Consider the following 23,019-nt stretch of genomic DNA (forward strand, 5'->3'; position numbering starts at 1 on the left):
CAGTATTATAAGTGGCAGTATTTTGCTGGCCGGCAGAAGACGACCTCCCTGCTCCCTCATGCTGTCTGAAGGATTTTACCTTCAGAAAAAGGAAGTTCCTAGAGTTTAACTTTATACACAAATGCAGCCCTCAAGAATATTTTTAAATTCCACGTGATGCTCTCCTTTAATACCCGAAGTATCCCTTCCAGGTCCATGGATGAGTCCTTGAGGCGATAAATACTCACTATTGTCAGGGGGGCTGCTTGCCAGTAACTCTGGGGTGGGGCCGCTGCTCTTCTCTGCCAAATCAATGGCCATCTGGATGTCTTCAACCCACTTTTGCATCTCGGATCGTGAACTGGGGGCAGAGAATGCCGTCAGCTTTCCAGACAACAGCAAGGAGGAGGTTAAGAGCTAAGAGGTCCCTTCTGCGTTACCTGGCAGCCACAATGATGGACTGGCGCTGGCCCCGGAGCGTAAGGCAGTGGGGCACCCCCCACTGGTCCTCACTTTCCTCTATCTGTGGGAAGACAAAAGTTCACAGCATTACTGCCAAGTTGCGAGTGAGACTCTCAACCTAGTTTGACCTGTTCACTAAACTGGCCTTTGGGGCAGCTGCTGAAGAGAAGGCCAAAAACAGCCAGCTGGGGTTGGAGGAACTGGGTGGCCCCTGCGGAGGGAGAAGGGGCACCTGGCAAGAAAAATCAAAACCAGGAAAAGGAAAGGAAGGTGAACACACACTGAATGTATTTGCCAGAGCCCAAGAGCTTCCTTCTACCCAAACATGGGTAAGAGCGTGGGTGTCAGGCAGGAGGTTAATCCCATGAAGGAGCTCTGTGTCTGCTGACCAAGGCATTCCAGGAGACACCCACCTATGAACACATCTTGGGGGGGAAAGATTAGAGGCTGCTCACTGGTCTAGTTTCTGTTGATAGAAAAACACCAAACCCGTTGCCTTGGAGTCGATTCTGACTCATAGCGACCCCACAGGACAGAGTAGAACTGCCCCGTAGGGTTTCCGAGGAGCAGCTGGTGGACTGGAACTGCAGAGCTTTTGGTTAGCAGCTGAGCTCTTAACCACTATGCCACCAGGGCTCCATTCTGTTGACTAGGCTCTATTATTCTTATTCCATGTGTATGGTAACAATCGCCTTTCAGGACCACAGGGACAAGGCACAGGGCAGTGAGGGGCAAAATCACCCCACGTGGCCAAAGGCAACCTACCTCTCCACTTGATTCTAGAAGGAACAGATACCTGCTGCTCTAGAAAAGCCCTAATGAGGTCTGTCCTTTTGGGGGCAAGGCGCAGGAAGAATGGAGGATCTTCCGTCTTGAGCCTAGCCTTCCCATGTAACGATGGCATCTGTGCTGCTTGCACTTTCTCTCCTTTTCTTTCCGCGCTGTCTGGTGTCTGTGGCTTATGCTCCCTTCAGTCTGGCTTGTATCTAAAGGTGAGTCCCTGGGTGCTGCAAGTGGTTAATGTGCTTGGCTGCTAACTGAAAGGCTGGAGGTTCCAGTCCATCCAGAGGTGCCTTGGAAGAAAGGCCTGGTGCTCTACTTCCAAAAAATCAGCAGTTGAAAACTCTGTGGAGCACAGTTCTGCTCCTGACTCACGTGGGGTCACCATGAGGTGGAGTTGACTCGACAGCAACTGGTAAACGGGTTTTTTTTTTTTTTTTAATTGAGCTTCAAGTGAACGTTTACAAATCAAGTCAGTTTGTCACATATAAGTTTATATACACCTTACTCCGTACTCCCCCTTGCTCTCCCCCTAATGAGTCAGCCCTTCCAGTCTCTCCTTTCATGACAATTTTGCCAGCTTCCGTCTCTCTCTACCCTCCCATCCCCCCTCCAGACAGGAGATGCCAACACAGTCTCAAGTGTCCACCTGATACAAGTAGCTCACTCTTCATCAGCATCTCTCTCCTACCCATTCTCCAGACCCTTCCATGTCTGATGAGTTGTCTTCGGGAATGGTTCCTGTCCTGGGCCAACAGAAGGTTTGGGGACCATGACTGCCGGGATTCCTCTAGTCTCAGTCAGACCATTAAGTCTGGTCTTTTTATGAGAATTTGGGGTCTGCATCCCACTGATCTCCTGCTCCCTCAGGGGTTCTCTGTTGTGCTCCCTGTCAGGGCAGTCATCGGTTGTGGCCGGGCACCATCTAGTTCTTCTGGTCTCAGGATGATGTAAGTTTCTGGTTCATGTGGCCCTTTCTGTCTCTTGGGCTCATAGTTATCGTGTGACCTTGGTGTTCTTCATTCTCCTTTGATCCAGGTGGGTAGAGACCAAATGATGCATCTCAGATGGCCGCTTGTTAGCATTTAAGACTCCAGACGCCACATTTCAAAGTGGGATGCAGATTGTTTTCCTAATAGAAGTATTTTGCCAATTGACTTAGAAGTCCCCTTAAACCATGGTCCCCAAACCCCTGCCCTTGTTCCGCTGACCTTTGCAGCATTCAGTTTATCCCAGAAACTTCTTTGCTTTTGGTCCAGTCCACTTGAGCTGACCTTCCATGTATTGAGTATTGTCCTTCCCTTCACCTAAAGTAGTTCTTATCTACTAACTAATCAGTAAATAACCCTCTCCCACCCTTCCTCCCTCCCCCCTTGTAACCACAGAGGTATGTGTTCTTCTCAGTTTATACTGTTTCTCAAGATCTTATAATAGTGGTCTTACACAATATTTGTCCTTTTGCCTCTGACTAATTTCGCTCAGCATAATGCCTTCCAGGTTCCTCCATGTTATGAAATGTTTCACAGATTCGTCACTGTTCTTTATCGATGCGTAGTATTCCATTGTGTGAATATACCACAATTTATTTACCCAGTCATCCGTTGATGGACACCTTGGTTGCTTCCAGCTTTTTGCTATCGTAAACAGAGCTGCAATAAACATGGGTGTGCATATGTCTGTTTGTGTGAAGGCTCTTATTTCTCTAGGGTATATTCCGAGGAGTGGGATTTCTGGGTTGTATGGTAGTTCTATTTCTAACTGTTTAAGATAATGCCAGATAGATTTCCAAAGTGGTTGTACCGTTTTACATTCCCACCAGCAGTATATAAGAGTTCCAATCTCTCTGCAGCCTCTCCAACATTTATTATTTTGTGTTTTTTGGATTAATGCCAGCCTTGTTGGAGTGAGATGGAATCTCGTCCTGGTTTTAATTTGTATTTCTCTAATGGCTAATGATCGAGAGCATTTTCTCATGTATCTGTTAGCTGCCTGAATATCTTCTTTAGTGAAGTGCGTGTTCATATCCTTTGCCCACTTCTTGATTGGGTTGTTTGTCTTTTTGTGGTTGAGTTTTGACAGAATCATGTAGATTTTAGAGATCAGGCGCTGGTCGGAGATGTCATAGCTGAAAATTCTTTCCCAGTCTGTAAGTGGTCTTTTTACTCTTTTGGTGAAGTCTTTAGATGAGCATAGGTGTTTGATTTTTAGGAGCTCCCGGTTATCTGGTTTTTCTTCGTCATTTTTGGTAATGTTTTGTATTCTGTTTATGCCCTGTATTAGGGCTCCTAACATTGTCCCTATTTTTTCTTCCATGATCTTTATCGTTTTAGTCTTTATGTTTAGGTCTTTGATCCACTTGGAGTTAGTTTTTGTGCACGGTGTGAGGTATGGGTCCTGTTTCATTCTTTTGCAAATGGATATTCAGTTATGCCAGCACTATTTGTTAAAAAGACTATCTTGTCCCCAATTAACTGACACTGGGCCTTTGTCAAATATCAGCTGCGCATATGTGGATGGATTTATATCTGGGTTCTCAATTCTGTTCCGCTGGCCTATGTGCCTGTTGTTGTACCAATACCAGGCTGTTTTGACTACTGTGGCTGTATAATAGCTTCTGAAATCAGGTAGAGTGAGGCCTCCCACTTTCTTCTTCTTTTTCAGTAATGCTTTACTTATCTGGGGCTTCTTTCCCTTCCATATGAAGTTGGTGATTTGTTTCTCTATCACATTAAAAAATGACATTGGAATTTGGATCGGAAGTGCGTTATATGTATAGATGGCTTTTAGTAGAATAGACATTTTCACTATGTTAAGTCTTCCTATCCATGAACAAGGTATGTTTTTCTACTTAAGTAGGTCCTTTTTAGTTTCTTGTAGTAGTACTTTGTAGTTTTCTTTGTATAGGTCTTTTACATCTTTGGTAAGATTTATTCCTAAGTATTTTATCTTCTTGGGGGCTACTGTGAATGGTATTGATTTGGTTATTTCCTCTTCGATGTTCTTTTTGTTGATGTAGAGGAATCCAAGTGATTTTTGTATGTTTATCTTATAACCTGAGACTCTGCCAAACTCTTCTATTAGTTTCAGTAGTTTTCTGGAGGATTCCTTAGGGTTTTCTGTGTATAAGATTATGTCATCTGCAAAGGGAAATAATTTTACTTCCTCCTTGCCAATCCGGATGCCCTTTATTTCTTTGTCTAGCCTAATTGCTCTGGCTAGGACCTCTAGCACAATGTTGAATAAGAGCGGTGATAAAGGGCATCCTTGTCTGGTTCCTGTTCTCAAGGGAAATGCTTTCAGGTTCTCTCCATTTAGAGTGACGTTGGCTGTTGGCTTTGTATAGATGCCCTTTATTATGCTGAGGAATTTTCCTTCGATTCCTATTTTGCTGAGAGTTTTTATCATAAATGGGTGTTGGACTTTGTCAAATGCCTTTTCTGCATCAATTGATAAGATCATGTGGTTTTTGTCTTTTGTTTTATTTATATGGTGGATTACATTAATGGTTTTTCTAATATTAAACCAGCCTTGCATACCTGGTATAAATCCAACTTGGTCATGGTGGATTATTTTTTTGATATGTTGTTGAGTTCTATTGGCTAGAATTTTGCTGAGGATTTTTGCATCTATGTTCATGAGGGATAAAGGTCTGTAATTATCCTTTTTTGTGATGTCTTTACCTGGTTTTGGTATCAGGGAAATGGTGGCTTCATGGAATGAATTAGGTAGTATTCCGTCATTTTCTATGCTTTGAAATACGTTTAGTAGTAGTGGTGTTAACTCTTCTCTGAAAGTTCGGTAGAACTCTGCAGTAAAGCCATCCGGGCCAGGGCTTTTTTTTTGTTGGGAGTTTTTTGATTACCGTTTCATCTCTTTTTTTGTTATGGGTCTATTTAGTTGTTCTACTTCTGATTGTGTTAGTTTAGGTAGGTAGTGTTTTTCCAGGAATTCATCCATTTCTTCTAGGTTTGCATATTTGTTAGAGTACAATTTTTCATAATAATCTGGTATGAATCTTTTAATTTCAGTTGGGTCTGTTGTGATGTGGCCCATCTCGTTTCTTATTCAGGTTATTTGTTTCCTTTCCTGTATTTCTTTAGTCAGTCTGGCCAATGGTTTATCAATTTTGTTAATTTTTTCAAAGAACCAGCTTTTGGCTTTGTTAATTCTTTCTATTGTTTTTCTGTTCTACTAATTCATTTAGTTCAGCTCTAATTTTTATTACTTGTTTTCTTCTGGTGCCCGATGGATTCTTTTGTTGCTCACTTTCTATTTGTTCAAGTTGTAGGGACAGTTCTCTGATTTTGGCTCTTCTTTTTGTATGTGTGTATTTATCGATATAAATTGGCCTCTGAGCACTGCTTTTGCTGTGTCCCAGAGGTTTTGATAGGAAGTATTTTCATTCTCGTTGCATTCTATGAATTTCTGTATTCCCTCCTTAATGTCTTCTATAACCCTGTCTTTTTTCAGCAGGGTATTGTTCAGTTTCCAAGTATTTGATTTCTTTTCCCTAATTTTTCTGTTATTGATTTCCACTTTTATGGCCTTGTGGTCTGAGAAGATGCTTTGTAATATTTCGATGTTTTGGATTCTGCAAAGGTTTGTTTTATGACCTAATATGTGATCTACTCTAGAGAATGTTCCATGTGCGCTAGAAAAAAAGTATACTTTGCAGCAGTTGGGTGGAGAGTTCTGTATAAGTCAATGAGGTCAATTTGGGTGACTGTAGTAATTAGGTCTTCTGTGTCTCTGTTGAGCTTCTTACTGGATGTCCTGTCCTTCTCTGAAAGTGGTGTGTTGAAGTCTCCTACTATAATCGTGGCGGTGTCTATCTCACTTTTCAGTTCTGTTAAAATTTGTTTTATGTATCTTGCAGCCCTGTCATTGGGTGCATAAATATTTAATATGGTTATATCTTCCTGGTCAATTGTCCCTTTTATCATTATGTAGTGTCCTTTATCCTCTGTGGTGGATTTAACTTTAAAGTCTATTTTGTCAGAAATTAATATTGCTACTCCTCTTCTTTTTTGCTTATTGTTTGCTTGATATATTTTTTTCCATCCTTTGAGTTTTAGTTTGTTTGTGTCTCTAAGTCTAAGGTGTGTCTCTTGTAGGCAGCATATAGACGGATCATGTTTCTTTATCCAGTCTGAGACTGTCTCTTTATTGGTCCATTTAGTCCATTTACATTCAGCGTAATTATAGATAAGTATGTTTTTAGTGTTGTCATTTTGATGCCTTTTTATGTGTGTTGTTGACAATTTCATTTTTCCACTTACTTCTTTGTGCTGAGACGTTTTTCTTTGTAAATTGTGTGTTCCTCATTTTGATAGTATTTGACTTTATGTTTACTGAGTCGTTACATTTTTCTTGGTTTTTATTTTGAGTTATGGAGTTGTTATACCTCTTTGTGGTTACCTTAATATTTACCCCTATTTTTCTAAGTAAAAACCTAACTTGTATCATCCTATATCACCTTGTATCCCTCTCCATATGGCAGTTCTATGCCACCTGTATTTAGTCCCTCTTTTTGATTATTGTGATCTTTTACATATTGACTTCAGTGATTCCCTGTTTTGAGTGTTTTTTTTTTTTTAATTAATCTTAATTTGTTTTTCTGATTTCCCTATTTGAGTTGATATCAGGATGTTCTGTTCTGTGACCTTGTGTTGTGCTGGTATCTGATATTATTGGTTTTCTGACCAAACAATTTCCTTTAGTATTTCTTGTAGCTTTGGTATGGTTTTTGCAAATTCTCTAAGGATGTGTTTATTTGTAAGTATCTTAATTTCGCCTTCATATTTCAGAGAGAGAGTTTTGCTGGATATATGATCCTTGGCTGGCAGTTTTTCTCCTTCAGTGCTCTGTATATGTCATCCCATTGCCTTCTTGCCTGCATGGTTTCTGCTGAGTAGTCTGAACTTATTCTTACTGATTCTCCCTTGTAGGAGACCTTTCTTTTATCCCTGGCTGCTTTTAAAATTTTCTCTTTATCTTTGGTTTTGACAAGTTTGATGATAATATGTCTTGGTGTTTTTCTTTTTGGATCAGTCTTAAATGGGGTTCGATGAGCATCTTGGATAGATACCCTTTCGTCTTTCATGATGTCAGGGAAGTTTTCTGCCAGCAGATCTTCAACTATTCTGTGTTTTCTGTTATCCCTCCCTGTTCTGGGACTCCAGTAACATGCAAGTTATCCTTCTTGATAGAGTCCCACATGATTCTTAGGGTTTCTTCATTTTTTAAATTCTTTTATCTGATTTTTTTCCAGCTATATTGGTGTTAATTCCTTGGTCCTCCAGATTTCCCACTCTGCATTCTAATTGCTCGAGTCTGCTCCTCTGACTTCCTATTGCGTTGTCTAATTCTGTAATTTTATTGTTAATCTTTTGGATTTCTGAATGCTCTCTCTATGGATTCTTGCAACTTATTACTTTTTCCACTATGTTCTTGAATAATCTTTTTGAGTTCTTCAACTGCTTTATCAGTGTATTCCTTGGCTTTTTCTGTAGCTTGCCTTATTTCATTTCTGAGGTCATCCCTGATGTCTTGAAGCATTCTGTAAATTAGTTTTTTATATTCTGTATCTGGTAATTCCAGGATTGTATCTTCATTTGGGAAAGATTTTGATTCTTTAGTTTGGGGGGTTGTAGAAGCAGTCATGGTTTGCTTCTTTACGTGGTTTGATATCGACTGCTGCCTCTGAGCCATCACTAAGATATTGTAGTGATTTATTCTATATTTGCTCACTCAGTCTTATCTTGTTTTATTTTCTTTCAATATACGTAGATGGGCTACTAGATTGCGCTGTCTTGATTGTTGTAGCCCTTGACTCACTTATGACCTATTACCAGCTGTTTTGGGCTGTTACCAGATATATATGCCTGAGTCCATTCACTATTCTTGAGTAGAATCTGATTTTGGGTCATCAAGTGTGTGCTGCACCCTAACACCTATCCACCTCGAGAAGTAGTGGTGATAGTTGTGTGCACCAGATTCTAGTAGCAGCTGGGGTTCACACTCCAGGGGGGGCAGGATGCTGATAGGCTTCCCCCAAGTGTCAGTGAGGTAGATGTGTCTCTATTCCTAAAGCACCTTGGTGGGTGGGCTCTGCAGCTGTACCTTAGGCCCCCAATGCAAGTACCTCTACACCTTGGTAGGTGTCACCCTCCTTAGACCCCTAGGGCAGGAGGCTAGGTAGTCTGGGGGGAGCTTCAGCCCTCAGTTCCCTGTTTGGGGTCAGTGAGGGCTCTGTTGAATATGCAGAGATATCAGACCTGGGAAACTTGTCTTTCCAGTAAATGAGCTAAAACAAATGCAGTCAGATCCCTATCAGAAATGCCTTTGCATTATAATAGCCACCTTGTTCCCTGTAGGGATGAAAGCCTGAGACTGTGGATCACATATGCTTGGCTGGAGCTAGTTCTGTGTTGTTAGTCCAATTAGGGAAGGATTTTTGGTCCATGGATTTTTTGTGGTTGCTTCTCTCAGGCCAGAAGAATGGGTTAGGAAAAGACCAAAAAAAAAAAAAAAAAAGGAAAAGAAAAACCGCAGAGTAGTTCTCCCTCTGGCACAGGAAATTCCAATGTTAATGAAGCCACCTGGGAAGGGGAGGGGAGGGTTGAGAAAAACAGGAGAGAGTAGCACCCCGGAATATAGACAAAGTTACTTATCTTGCTTGGGATGACTGTTTTATCTGAGATTCCTGAGGGGCGCGTTGCCTGTGTGCGCTGGCTGGGTAGAGATTGCCCCCAAGGGTCAGGCCTGTGTCCCGTACTTGCGCTGTCTCAGAAGCCGCGGTCAGTTCCTCCGCTGCCAGTCCAAAGCCCAGCGTCAAGGTTTCCCGGCTGGGACGCTGCACTCCCGGCTCCAAAAACAGTCGCTGCCTCCTGGCAACTTCTCCGCCAGCCGCATCACCGCGCCGCCTGCACGGACCAGCTGCCCCCCCCCAGGTCAGTTCAGGGGGCTGGTTCTGCGCCCCGTGTTTGCACCATCACAGGATGTCGTGCTCAGCTCCCCCACGCCCAGTCCAAAACCCCGCACCAAGGTTCCCCGGCTGGGACGCTGCGCTCCCGGCTCCAAAACCAGTCGCTGCCTCCCTGCAACTTCTCCTTCCGTCAGCCGTGTCGCCGCGCCACCCGCACAGACCAGCTGGGCCCCCTCCTGAGGTCAGTTCAGGGGGCTGGGGCTGCACCCCATGTTTGCGCCATCACAGGATGTCGTGCTCAGCTCCCCTGTGCCCAGTCCAAAGCCCCGCTCCAAGGTTCCCCAGCTGGGATGCCGCACTCCCGGCTTCAAAATCAGTCGCTGCCTCCCAGTGACTTCTCCTCCTGTCAGCCGCATTGCTGCGCTGCCTGTGTGCACTGGCTGGGCTTCCCCCGAGGTCAGTTCAGGGGGTTAGGGCTGTGCCCCGTGTTTGCGCCGTCACAGGATGGCGTGCTCAGCTCCCCTGCACCCAGTCCAAAGCCTGGTGCCAAGGTTTCCTGACTGAGATGCTGGCTCCAGGCTCCGAAAACAGTCGCTGCTTCCCCGTAGTTTTTCGTTCTAGGTCTCTGTCACTCAGGTCAACTCTTTAAATCTGTGTTTGTTGGTCAGGGTTCGTAGACTGTCATGTATGTGATCAATTCACTTGTTTTTCCGAGTCTTTGTTGCAAGAGGGATCCGAGGTAGCATCTACCTAGTCAGCCATCTTGGCCCCCCTTTTTTTTAAAAATAATTTTTTTTGTGGTTTTGGTGAAGGTTTACACACCAGTTTAGTTCCCATTTGACAATTTCTACACAAGCTGTTCAGTGACATTGGTTATATTCTTCATAATTTGTGAACATTCTCGATATTTCCATTCTGGTTGTTCCAATTCCATTAAAGCAGTTTTCCTGCCCCTTACAGTCTTATCTTTGTTTTAAAGTAATTGTTGGCCATTTAGTCTTATATAGGTGATTATTATTTTTATTGTGCTTTAAGTGAAAGTTTACAAATCAAGTCAGTCTCTCATACAAAAATTTATATACACCTTGCTATGTACTCCTAGTTGCTCTCCCCCTAATTAGACACCACACACCTTCTCTCCACGCTGTATTCCCTGGGTCCATTCAGCCAGCTTCTGTCCCCCTCTGCCTTCTCATCCCCCCTCCAGTCAGGAGCTGCCCACATAGTCTCATGTATAGGTGATTTTTTAAAGGAGCATAGTACTCACTGGTGATATTATTTTTTGAACCAGTCTCTTATTTAGCTACAAGGTGACCTTAGGAGTTAGTTTTGGTTCAAGGTTTGAAGAGTATCTCAGGGCAATCTCGGGGAGTCCTCCAGTCTCAACCAGTCCAGTAGGTTTTTAATTTTTTTTAAGGAATTTGAGATTATGTTCCACATTTTCCTCCCATTCTATCCAGGTCCATCTATTATGGCCCTGGTCAGAACGGTCAGTAGTGGTAACCGGGCACCATCTAGTTCTTCTGGTCTCAGGGTAGATCAGGCCATGGTTTGTGTAGACTATTAGTCCTGTAGACTAGTTTCTTCTTTGAGTCTTTGGTTTATTCTTTCCCTTTTGCTCCAGAGGAGTACAGACCAAAAGTTGTATCTTAGATGGGCACTCCCACGCTTTAAGACGCCAGATACTACTCACCAAATTAGGATGCAGAACATAAACTTTAAAAGCTATATTATGCCAACTGACTGAGATGTCCCACAAGACTATGGTCCTAATCCTTCAAACTCGGGAAACCAATCGCAAGAGGTGTTGGTTATGTCTAAGAAGTATCCATAATTGTGTCCTCTGTGTGCTTAGAGGAAGACCCTCAATGAGACGGATTGACAGAGTGGCTGCAACAATGGGCTCAAGCATAACCACAATTGTGAGGATGGTGCAGGACTGGGCAGTGTGCTTTATTATATATTTGAATATATGTGCACACAGTCACTTACATCCATACACATACACCTATGGTTAACTCCGAGCGCTGTTGGTGCAGTGGTTAAGAGCTCGGCTGCTAACCAAAAGGTCGGCTGTTTGAATCCACCAGCCACCCCTTGGAAACCCTATGGAGCAGTTCTACTCTGTCCTACAAGGTTGCTATCAGTCAGAATTGACTTGACAGCAGTGGGTTTGGGTTTTATGGTTAACTGGTTTAAGCATCTAAGCAGCCAAGAGGAAAGGCCCAGATCTGGCTCCCACACGCATACTCACGGTCATGCCGTAGAGGGGGAGCTGGCCATGGACTTTGAACTGATTGGAGGCTGTCAGCCCTCTGCTTGTGTACAGCAAGACATCGTTGAACTAGAGAAGCAAGGAGAAGTGTGGCTGAGATGAAGGGCACTCCAGGTGAAACCGGTACACACAGTCAGTATGTTTCCAGAAATTTTCATTACTATTCGTTTATCCCAGTGACTAAGTCTGGTCAACCTTGGCTGCTCCTCCTGTCATCCAGGCCCTGTTCCTGGGGGCGGAGTTCCAGCCCAGGGACCCTCGCTTGCCCCACGGTTCCCTGTGCTTTGCTGGGTTATGCTGAGGACGAGCAGTTCCTGCCACTTACCAGGAAAAACATGCGCTGCTGTAGCCCCTTCCCAGAGAGCTTGCTGAGGCTTCCCAGGCGGATGAACTCCTGAAGAGAAAACAACCAAGGAGTGCTGAGAGCACACAAACCTGTGTAAACGTGGAGAGTCGGCCTTCCTCCTGCCTGGGTCCCTTGCACGTTAATGTGGCAGCAATTATAGTATTTACTGAGTGCTCACTATGTCCCAGACACTGGGCTATGCCATTTCTGAGCATCATCTCTTTCTTGCCAGGAGCCTATGAGGCAGGTGCTGGCATCCCCGCCCCCCCTTCAACAGAAGAGAACTAAGTACCTTGTCCAGGGCTGCCTGGCCACGTGCTGTGGGCAGGATTCACACTCAAGCCCCCTGGATGGTGCCAACACACTTTACCACTAGGCGATACAGGACTCCCCAATGAGGAGGGGGATGACCAGGGTCCCAACCAGCTTTCAAAGAATGAGGCTATAAAAGGTGGCCAGGGAAGCTTGCACACTAAGTTACATGAGAGTGCTAGGGGTCGAGGTGGAACCACGCTCAGCTATGAACTGAAAGGCTGGAGGCTGGGACCCACCCAGAGGTGCCTCAGAAAAAAGACTTGTGATCTACTTCTGAGAGATCACAGCTACTGAAAACCCTCTGGAGTATAGAGTTCTACTCTGACACACATGGGGTTGTCTTCAGCCAGAGCTGACTCGAGGGCAACTGGTTTAATGGGTACAGGCATCTTCTCCCTGATTTAAACTCTGTTTTTTTTTTTAAAACCAGTCACTGTGTTCTAAGATGAAAGGGCGAGGCAAACGTATCTACAAAGCTCTGCATTTCAAGTTATACTTTCCCTCAGACAGTGCTTAAGAGCTCAGCTGCTATCCAAAAGGTCGGCCGTTTGAATCTGCCAGTCGCTCCTTGGAAACCCTATGGGGCAGTTCTACTCTGTCCTACAGGGTTGCTATGAGTTGGAATCGACTCAGTGGCAATGAGTTTGGTTTTTGTTATGGGTAAACTCTAGAGAGCATGGAGCATCCCAGGGCGCTTCTTTTTTAATTGTGGTAAAATACATTAAAAAACTTGCCATTAGTGACATTTAGTATGTTCACGATACTGCGTAACCATCACTACTATTGAGTCCCAGGACATTTTCATCACTCTAAATGGAAAAGTAAAACAAATAAGCAGTCCCTCCCTTGTCCCCTCTTCACTCCCAGCCGTTGGCAACCACTAATCTGCTCTCTGAATTTACGAACTACCTATCCTGGATATTTCATATAAATGGAATCATACAATATGGCATCTCTTGTGTCTAACTTCTTTCACTTAGTATAATGTCTGCACTACACTTTTTATGACTGAATAATATTCCATTGTATACACAGGCCACAACTGGTTTATCCCTTCACTCATGATGAACATCTGGGTTGTTTCTACCTTTCAGTAGTGTGAACAGTGGTGCAATGAACATTGGTGTCCAAGTTTTTGTTTGAACATCTGTTTTCTTTTGGGGGTACACCCAGGAGTGGAACTGCTGGGTCATCTGGTAACTCTGTTTAACTCTTTTGAAGAACTGCCCATCTCTTTTCCACAGCAGCACTTTTAAAACATGGCTGCAAGTTCTTTGACATTCCTCCCATAGAGGTGCGGTCTACATCCCCTCCCCTTGGATATGGGTGGGCTCGTGACTGATTTGACCAATAGAGTATGGAAGTGATCCTATATAACCTCTAAAGCGAGGTCATAAAACTATATGTAGCTTCCACTCTGTACCTGGGAACACTTGCTCTTGGAACTTTGGGCTACTGAGTAAAACAGTATGACTAGCCTGAACCCATGCTAGAGAGGCCTTTCATTGGCTCCCTGGTACACAGTCTCAGCTGGGCCCAGCCTTCCAGCTGTCTCTGCCATGGTGTCAGCCTTGGGTTCTCCAGACCAGCCCGCTCTTCAGTGGGATGCCACCAAGGGACCTCTGTCAGTGCTACAGGGAGCAAGAGGATCATCCAACTAAGCCCTGCCTAAATTCCCGACTTACAAAATCTTCAGAAATAACAAAAGGCTGTTTTCAGCCACCAGGTCCCTGGGTGGCACAAATGGTTTGCATTTGACTACTAAGCTAAAGGTTGGCAGTTTGAACCCACCCAGCAGCACCACAGAAGATCTGCTTCCAACAAGATTACAGCCAGGAAAACCCCGTGCAGCAATTCTCCGTAACATATGGGGTCAACATGAGTCAAAACCAACTTGATAGCAATGGGTTTGGTTATTTTTGGTTTTCACTTTGGTTTTAGTTTGTTACATAATAATAGATATCTGGCACACACTTGCATTCGTTTTTGTTCTTTTTTTCGTTCTTTGTTTTTTCCCCATGCTCACGGAAGCTCCTGAACTAAGAATAGGGCCCCACCAACTCATCTTGATTGTATAGACTTCCACACAGCCTAATTCATCTCCTTCTTTGGGCCTTTATGAAACGGAATCAGACCATGTCTGCCAGCAAGTGAACTGTCATATTTTGGAGATCAACAAAGTAACATTTAAGGAACACTTGGAGGTCCCTGAGATGGATGATGTTGTTTATCAGGTGCCCTTGAGTTACTTTCCACTCATAGCGACCCCATGTGACAGAGTAGAACTGTCCCACAGGGTTTTCTAGGCTGTAATCTTTACAGGACCAGATCCCCAGGTCTTTCTCCTGCAGAGCCGCTAGGTGGGTTGAACCATCAACCTGTCGGTTAGCAGCCAAGGACTTCAGCACTTAGTCACCATGGCTCCTGGATGATATCAGACATCAACAGTGTTACACAAGGAAATAGTGTTTTAGGGAAACCGTTTTCATAACGGAAGGGTAACAGAATGAGGCACGGTAACCTGAAAGAGCCATTCTCCCTTCTGTTCACACTCACATGCGTTTTCTAACCGTGCTGAGGGGACTCAGCTGTTCCGTGTGGGAAGAAGGAGACAGCGTAGCCAGGAGCACTGCAGAAGTAAGAGAAGGGGCAGGGCTCCCTCCACGGGCTTCAGCAGCGGGAAGCAGAGAGCAGTGGATTCACCTACCCAGGTTTGAGGGCTCGGGATGGAAAATGCCCCTCGCCAAGAATTATGTTTTTTTTTTTTAAACCATGGAACAGGATATCGACTAAAGGTCCCTAGTATTCTTAAGTTCAAGCTGCTCCTCTTTGGAGGGAAATCCAAGGGTGTCCAGGCTTACATGTTTTAAAAAAAGTGAACACTCCCCTTTTAGCCTCTGCTTCCATTCTGCTCTGTTTAATTAAAAACAATCATGCCTTAAAAAAAAAAAAAAAAAAGACCAGACTTACTGGTCTGACAGAGACTGGAGAAACCCCGAGTATGGCCCTCAGACACCCTTATAGCTCAGTGCTGAAGTCACTCCTGAGGTTCAACCTTCAGCCAAAGATTAGACAGGCCCATAATATAAAATGAGACTAGATGGGCACACCAGCCCAGGGGCAAGGACGAGAAGGCAGGAGGGTACAGGAAAGCGGGTAATGGAGGACCTAAGGTCAAGAAGGGGAGAGTGTTGACATGCCGTGGGGTTGGCAACCAATGTCACAAAACAATCTGTATATTGTTTAATGAGAAGCTAGTTTTCTCTGTAAACCTTCGTCGAAGGTACAACTAAAAAAAAAAAAAAAAAGCCAAAAAAATAATGCACTCCTCTTATCTCGAAGGCTATTCCTAGAAAACTCTCTAAGGCACACCATCCCGGGGATACAGAAGCACCCCGCTGAGGGCCTGGCTCAGGCCAAAGTGCCCTGAGGCCTTTTTGCGCCAGGGGGAAATCCTGCCTTCCAGGTGCATCTCAGCCTGACCCAAGTGGACAGTGTCCGGAATTGTGCCTGACGGACATGTTAGGAGCTAGACTTCAGGTAGCTGAGGAGGCGCCTCTAAAACTATGTGCTGAATCTCTAGTTTTCAAATTCTGTATGTAGACAAGTCTGTCAGAGCCTTCCTTCTACCCATTAGGTTATTCAATAATTTGACACCCCCTAAGGATAATCCATTGGGCTTGGTGCAGGAGTGCTCTATCTTAGAACGCTTCCCTCTAAGGGCCTCCGATTCCTTCTTCCCATTTCATTCAGGGCTGACTTGAAACAAGGAATGCATAAGAAGCAGCTTATGGAGCAAAAATATACAGAAACAAAGTTAGGCTTCAGTTATAACCAGTACCCCAATTCTGACTTCACCTTTAAAAATAATGACTGTTATCTATTGAGTTATGTTCCCTGAAAATATGTGTTGAATGAAGTCCTAACCCCAATACCTGTAAATATGGCCCTGTTTGGAAATAAAGGTTTCTTTTGTTATGTTAATGAGGGCCCAGCATAAGCCCAATTACTTCTGAGTGGTGTCTTAGAAAAAGAACAGAATAGATAGAGACATATGGGGGAGAGACAATGTGAAAACGAAACCAAACCAAAAACCCATTTAGTTGAGTTGACTCTGACTCATAGTGACCCACAGGGTTTCCAAGAAGCGGCCGGTGGATTCCAACTGCCAATCTTTTGGTTAGCAGGCATAGCTCTTAACCACTGTGAAAAGGAAAGTGGGTGAATCTACAAGCCCAGGAATGCCAGGGATTGTTGGCAGCTATTAGGAGTGAATGGAAGAAACAATGAAGTAAAGAGCTGAACAGAAGATTTCAAAGGGTAGCCTGAGAAGACAAAGTAAAGTATTATAATGAAATGTGCAAAGACCTGGAAGAACACGCTCGGCATTTCTCAAGCCCAAGAACTGAAGAAAAAATTCAAGCCTCGAGATGCAATACTGAAAGATTCTATGGGCAAAATATTGAATGCCACATGAAGCATCAAAAAAAGATGGAAAGAATACAATAATCACTGTACCAAAAAGAACTGGCCAACATTCTACCATTTCAGGAGGTAGCATATGATCAAGAACTGATGGTACCAAAGAAAGAAGTCCAAGCTGCACTGAAGGAATGGCAAAAAAACAAGACTCCAAGAACTGATGGAATATGAATTGAGATGTTTCAACAAACAGATGCAATTCTGGAAGCTCGCACTCATCTATGCCAAGAAATTTTGAAGACGGCTACCTGGCCAACCGACTGGAAAAGATCCATATGTGCACCCGTTCCCAAGAAAGGTGATCCAACAGAATGCAGAAATTATTCAATAATATCATTAATATCACACGTAAGTAAAATTTTTGCTGGAGATAATTCAAAAGCAATTGCCGCAGTACATGGACAGGGAACAGGCATAGTTCAAGCTGGATTCAGAAGAGGACGTGGAAGGAGGGAGATGATTGCCGATGTCCGACAGATCCCGGCTGAAAGCAGAGAATACCAGGAAAGATGTCTACCTGTGTTTTATTGACTATGCAAGGGCATTCGCTGTGTGGATTATAACAAATTATGGAAAACACTGCGAAGAATGGGAATTTCAGAACACTGAATTGTGCTCATGGAGAATCTGTACACAGACTAAGGGCAGTTGTTTGAACCAAACAAGGGGATACTATGTAGTTTAAAATCTGAAAAGATGTGTGTCAGGGTTGTATCCTTCTACCAAACTTATCCAATCTGTATGCTGAGCAAATAATCTGAGAAGCTGGACTATATGAAGAAGAATGTGGCATCAGGATTGGAAGAAGACCTTGCTTGCTGAAAGTAAGGAGGACCTGAAGCACTTACTGATGAAGATCAGAGACTACAGCCTTCAGTATGGATTACATCTCAACATAAAAGAAACAAAAACCTACACAACTGGACCAATTAGCAACATCATGATAAACAAAATACTGAAGTTGTCAAGGATTTCATTTTACTTGGATCCGCAATCAACGCCCATGAAAGCAGCAGTCAAGAAATCAAAAATGATATTTCACTGGGCTAATCTGCTCCAAAAAACCTCTTCAACAATGGGCTCAAACATAGCAACAATTGTGAAGACGGCGCAGGCCCAGGCTGTGTTTCGCTCTGTTGTACATAGGGTTGCTATGAGTCTATACCGACTGGATGGCACCTAACAACAACAACGTTAGGGGCTGAAAGAGGCAAAGAAGAATCTTTTCCTAGAGCCAACACCCTGAATCTGGACTTCTAGCCTCCAGAACTGTGAGAAAATAAATTAGTGTTCTTTAAAGCCAGCCACTCATGGCATTTTTTGTTACGGGAGCACTAGGTAACTCCGGACAGTGGGCAGATGATAGAACTGGTATCTGGCTAAAGGTTTATGATGCTTCCTGCAGCGCTATGCTGTGTGAACTAATAAAACCAAAACCAAACCTGCTGCTGTTGAGTCGATTCTGTCTGGTGTCGTTTTTACAAGTTAAATCCCATTTTATCCTTCCGACCTACGAGGGAGAGGATACCCCCGTGTCACAGAAAGGAAGGAACGCTCTGGCGGTGAACACGCCGGTGTTGGTAGAAGTAGAATTGGAACCCAGGCTCGCATACTCCAATCCAACGCTCTTTTCTTTATGCCACGAGGACTAGTTCCTCAAAGTATTAGATTCTTTACAAATGCTCCGTCCTGCAGTATGGTATGCTAAATATTTCATAACATTCACAATTAAGAGAAAATTACATTGACTCCACAGGGTTTTTCTAAGGGTTCCACATGGATGGGTAAACGTGGCTATTACGTGCTAAGGCCTGGCAGAACTTTCTCACCAGAGAGTTCAACCAAATCTCAGCTTTAATTTCCACCCACCTCTTACCCATAACTCTTCTGACAATCTCCCACAGCTTGTTTTCTGGTCGGTTTTTATAATTAGGCTTCCTGACAAAAATACCCAAAGGCACAGGGAGGGTTCTTCATCCTTGTGAATTGATAAATTTAAAGTTTCCAGGGCAGTTGCCTTGCAGGTAAGGCGAATCCCCTGAAACCCTGGATATCGGTCTGAAGGGAAAGGCAAGCATGCAGGAGATCAAAGAGATTAAAATGATCGCGCGAGCCCAGGTGACATACAGTTTGAAACGGTTATCGGGGTTAAAGAGGCTGTGGAGAGATGTGAAGAGGCGCAGGAACTGAATAACATCTTTGATTCCTGGGCAACAGCTTCCTAGGAAGGAAATTGAAAAAAGGCAGCCTCTGCTATATTTGTTATGGTCCCGGCTGGCTGGAAATGAGCGTGTTTTTGTAACCAGGCCCTGTTTTATTGTGAACGGCCTACATGTAATGCAGGGTGCTGGTCAGGTGAAAGTTAACAGCATAAATGAACTCGCATCACTCCCAGAACTGTTTTCTGGCTAAAATGTTATTTTAATTTCTAGCTAAAATTAAATTATGTATAGAAAATTGCATCTTTAAAAAATACTTTTCATACCTGCATGGGGACTTACAGCATGCTTTCATGCACTAGCTTTTTCTCTGGCTTTCTATCGCCGTTTTATCCAATTTTTGTTAACTTTATCTTCCTTTTTCATTTAGCTAATTTTTAAAAAAATAAGCTCTCTCAAATCCTCTCTCAGATATGGTAGGGAAGAAGTAACTAAGCAAACCAACCAATAAGGAGAAAAACGGAGCATGAGGGCCAAGGATTCCTTATCTCCTTCTAACTTTGTTAATTTTCAACGACACGGTAATGTCTGAGGTGTTTTCCCATTTGTCTGTCACGTGAAAGGAAGACGTTTCTGAATAAGGATATTTTGACTTGGGAGTGTTAATATTTAAAGGGTTGAAATCTCAGTCACTTCAATGTCTCCTTTCTGGCATACCGAGACCCCTGCCACTCACCCTTCCTGGAATCACGAGATTGTCAACGCCAATTAAATCTTTCTTGAGTTCATGCAGCTTCTGGAAATTCTCCATTTTGATCATTGTACCGTGAAGCTGTGCCACCATCTCGGTAATCTCTGCCAAAGCAGCTAACGAAAGAAAAAGACACAAAACCCGCCATTAACAGCAGACAAGGGTCTTTTCTCCCCCAACATCTTTCAGCTCAACTCTTAAGGGTAATATCCTGTAGTAGCCATACTGTTAGAAAATATCCTTCTAGAAAAACATTGCTATCTCTCTATAATAAAAATCGAGTGATTTACTTTGTGGATGCATTTGCTGTACTTGGGTTTCCCAAAGGCATCTGGCAAATGTAAATGACCCATTTATAGCTACGTGGCATACAGGTGTCCTTCAGTTACAATAATTTGTTGGCATGAGGGGCAGGGGAGTGAGAGTGCCTTGTTTTGTTCTCAGGGTAGAGATTTTTCTTCTCCCTCCTGTTACCTATAAAGCAGAGTGAGCATAAAAATGCCACAGAAACGTCTGGGGGCAGAGTAGGGGTCTTTTTGTGACAGGGTCTAATTGACATTGGCAACACTTCTGGGTAACTACCATTCTAGCGCACGCATTTCTTCCTTGTGCTGGCATTATACTGTTTACCAAGATGGCTGCAAAGGGAAACTACAGAATTAAACTTTATTCCCAAATATGGGCACATCTCTCTCAGCCAGTAAGCCATCCACTACGTAAAAGAGCTATTGTCCAGTTAATACAAGTTGGGAGAGGCACTCAGAGCCATACTGCTGAGCATTTGTGTATTTTTTTAAATGGTGATGAAAATATACAGACCAAAACATTCGCCAACACAACAACTTCCACACGTACAATTCAGTGACACTGATTACATTTTTCATGTTGGATCACCATTATCCCTATCCTTTTCCAAAATATTTCACCACCATTAACATAAATTCAATGCTTCCCCCCAAGCATTTGTGTATTTTTGCCAAGAAAAGCAAGAAATGCTTGCAGACTGAACTTTAATCTTCAGAATACTAAATACCCTGCCTCCCTTCAGCACTTCAGCTTTGGAGGAAGTGAAGCATTTTGTTTTCTTGTTTTCTCCCTGGGAAGGCAAATTAAATGCTTCCTGGCTTAGGCTTATCCCAGAATGCTTTCGGCCATAATGATAAGCCCTAGGGCTTGCTCAATCTTCTGACATTATCACCTGATTGGGTTTGATAAGCATTTACTGGGCACCAAATGCGGAGTGGGTGGGAGTGAGGAAGCTCTAAGAGAAAAAAGATGGCGTCCTGCCCCCTAGGTGCTCACAGGGCAGGGGGTCCTTGGAGCAGCACACCTGGAGCCGTCATATTCAGGGAATTTATGTTCAGGCACACCTTGTCTTCCCCAACCTTTCTACAATGATGGCACCTGATGTTTTAAGCTAGGTAACAATTGCAGTTTTCTGTTTAATTATCGGCAACAGACTATTTCCATTGGAGACTATTTAGAAAAAGAGTAAAAAAGAAATCTGCCAAGAACAGCATACACAAAACCACAAATTTCCTTCACCCTCATGAGTAACGTATATGTAGAGAGTCCTCAGAGCTGGGAGAGGCCTTGGGTCATCTCGTCCAGGCCTGGCCAATTGGTGGCAACTGGCAGTGCCAACACAATAAGACAAAGTAGACGAGGTCAGCTCAACCTCAAGTACTGGGCAGATGCTGAGGCTTAAAGGACGAGGAGGAGTTTGCCAGGGAAGGAATGGGAGGTGGTGGTAGTGAGTCCAAGCAGAAGGAATAGAATATACAAAGACATGGAGGCATGAGACAACAGGGTTTGTTTTAAAGACTGACCGTCTACAGCAGTCCAGGTCACTAGCCATATCTGTGCTACTTCCATGAATTGCCAATGTTTTAATTACTTTGCAAAATTGCCACTGGGCAAGAAGTCCTTTATATATTCTGGAAACTAACAGAAGGATCTTTCTAGAACAAGCCTGACCTTACCATTGCCCTCCTTAAAACCTTTCCTGTCTTCCCTCTGCTCTTAGGTCTTACAGGGTTTGTAAGACCCTGTGGGATCTGGTCCCTGTTTACTTTTCCAGCCTCATCATTTGGCCTTATCCCTTTGTGTTCTACACTCTAGTCACATGGAACTTTTTTCACTTTCTGGAATGTTCCATAGTCTCTGCCTCTTTTGGAAGGGCAACACATGCTATTACCAACTCTATTCTTCACACCCTCCCCTCAACCAGGGAAACTCCTGTTTATACTTCAGTTCTAAATTTAGAGAGCCTTGCCATCAGAAGGCCCCCCTAGGCCCCCAACGCTGTGTCTGATCGCCCCCCTCCACTGGGCTCCTATTGCACTGTGGACCTCCCACTCATGGCCTGTCACAATGTCAGCACTGCCCAGGGACATGGTTCTGCACCACTGGAATGTGGGTTCTGTGAGAGTACGGCACACCTGTTCTATTCCTTCTCCTACACCTGGCCAACAGCTGGTGCACAATACAAATTTGCTGCAGGAGAGACTGGGCGAGAGCCAGGTCTGGAAGAGTTTGGATTTTATCCTGAGGGAAACAGGTATCTCCCAAGTTCTAAGCAAAAGAGTAAGAGAGGCATTTCAAAAAGATAACTTGGACTGAGAGATAAGAGATGTTTAGAATAATTTAGGCAAGAGGGAAGGGCCTTGACATGTGCAAATTCATGCAATCTGTTCTAGAGACAGCTACATGGGGTCACTCTCTGTCCAGCCCTGGCCACAGGGCTTGCCCTCAAGGGGCTTATGGTCTAGGCCAGGGAGTGCAGATATTAACAGACTACATAGAACATGAGACAGAACAACTTAGGCTCAAAAAGAGGATGTGTGGTACAGTGGGAACGGCACGGTCTGGAGTACTAGCTTTGATCTTTTACTAATTGACGCTGGTAGGTTCTTTACCTCCTCTGAGCCTCACTTTCCTTATCTGTTAATGGGATAACAATGGTTATCTCACAGGGCTATTCAAGGGGTAAGGGCATTAGTAAGATCCGTGGCACAGTATGTGGCCCCTTACAGATGCTAACCAAGTAAGAGTGGCTAACATTATCACGAGACTGTAGTTAAAAACATCGGTGCTGGGTTTTGGTTCCAAGTCTTTTACTCCTCAGCTGTGTGATTCTGGGCAGATTACTTAACCTCTCTGGTGTCAGTGTTCCCCACATGTAAAATGGCTTATGAAGATTAAGAGTTAATACAGGTGAAGTGCTTATTAAGGTGACTGATACTGGGTTTTGGGTATACCACAAAAGGTCCCTGAGTGGTGCAAACTGTTTGTGCTTGGCCACTAACCTAAAGGTTGGCGGTTCGAACCCACCCAGTTGCACCACAGAAGAAGGGCCTGGTGATCTGCTTCCGTAAAGATTACAGTCAAGAAAACCCTTTGGGGCAGTTCTGCCCTGTAACACGTGGGGTCACCCTGAGTCAGAACTGACTCGACGGCAACAGGCTTGGCTTTTTGGTTTGGGACATTACGAATGCCAGCAGGCATGGACAGTAGTGTTAGGAGCCATTTCCATGGCAAGTC

At 43.9% G+C, this 23,019-nt stretch overlaps 1 protein-coding gene across 3 annotated transcripts in view; it reads right to left on the reverse strand.

Annotated features, from left to right (window-relative positions):
• FARP1 (FERM, ARH/RhoGEF and pleckstrin domain protein 1) overlaps positions 1-23,019 on the reverse strand; it is a 381,868-nt gene that overhangs the window by 18,893 nt on the left and 339,956 nt on the right. For all 3 annotated transcript variants that reach the window (XR_010318171.1, XM_064269973.1, XM_064269972.1), the window contains exons 19-23: positions 19,462-19,592; positions 11,749-11,817; positions 11,403-11,492; positions 420-502; positions 228-340 (exon numbers count right to left, since the gene is read on the reverse strand). Coding sequence is in view for 2 of the 3 variants with exons in the window: in XM_064269973.1 (XP_064126043.1) it covers positions 228-340; positions 420-502; positions 11,403-11,492; positions 11,749-11,817; positions 19,462-19,592 (486 nt within the window). In the remaining variant the exon portion in view is untranslated. The remainder of the gene's footprint in view (positions 1-227; positions 341-419; positions 503-11,402; positions 11,493-11,748; positions 11,818-19,461; positions 19,593-23,019) is intronic.

Source organism: Loxodonta africana, chromosome 17, assembly GCF_030014295.1.
Source record: "Loxodonta africana isolate mLoxAfr1 chromosome 17, mLoxAfr1.hap2, whole genome shotgun sequence".
In the NCBI taxonomy this organism is placed as follows: Eukaryota; Metazoa; Chordata; class Mammalia; order Proboscidea; family Elephantidae; genus Loxodonta; species Loxodonta africana.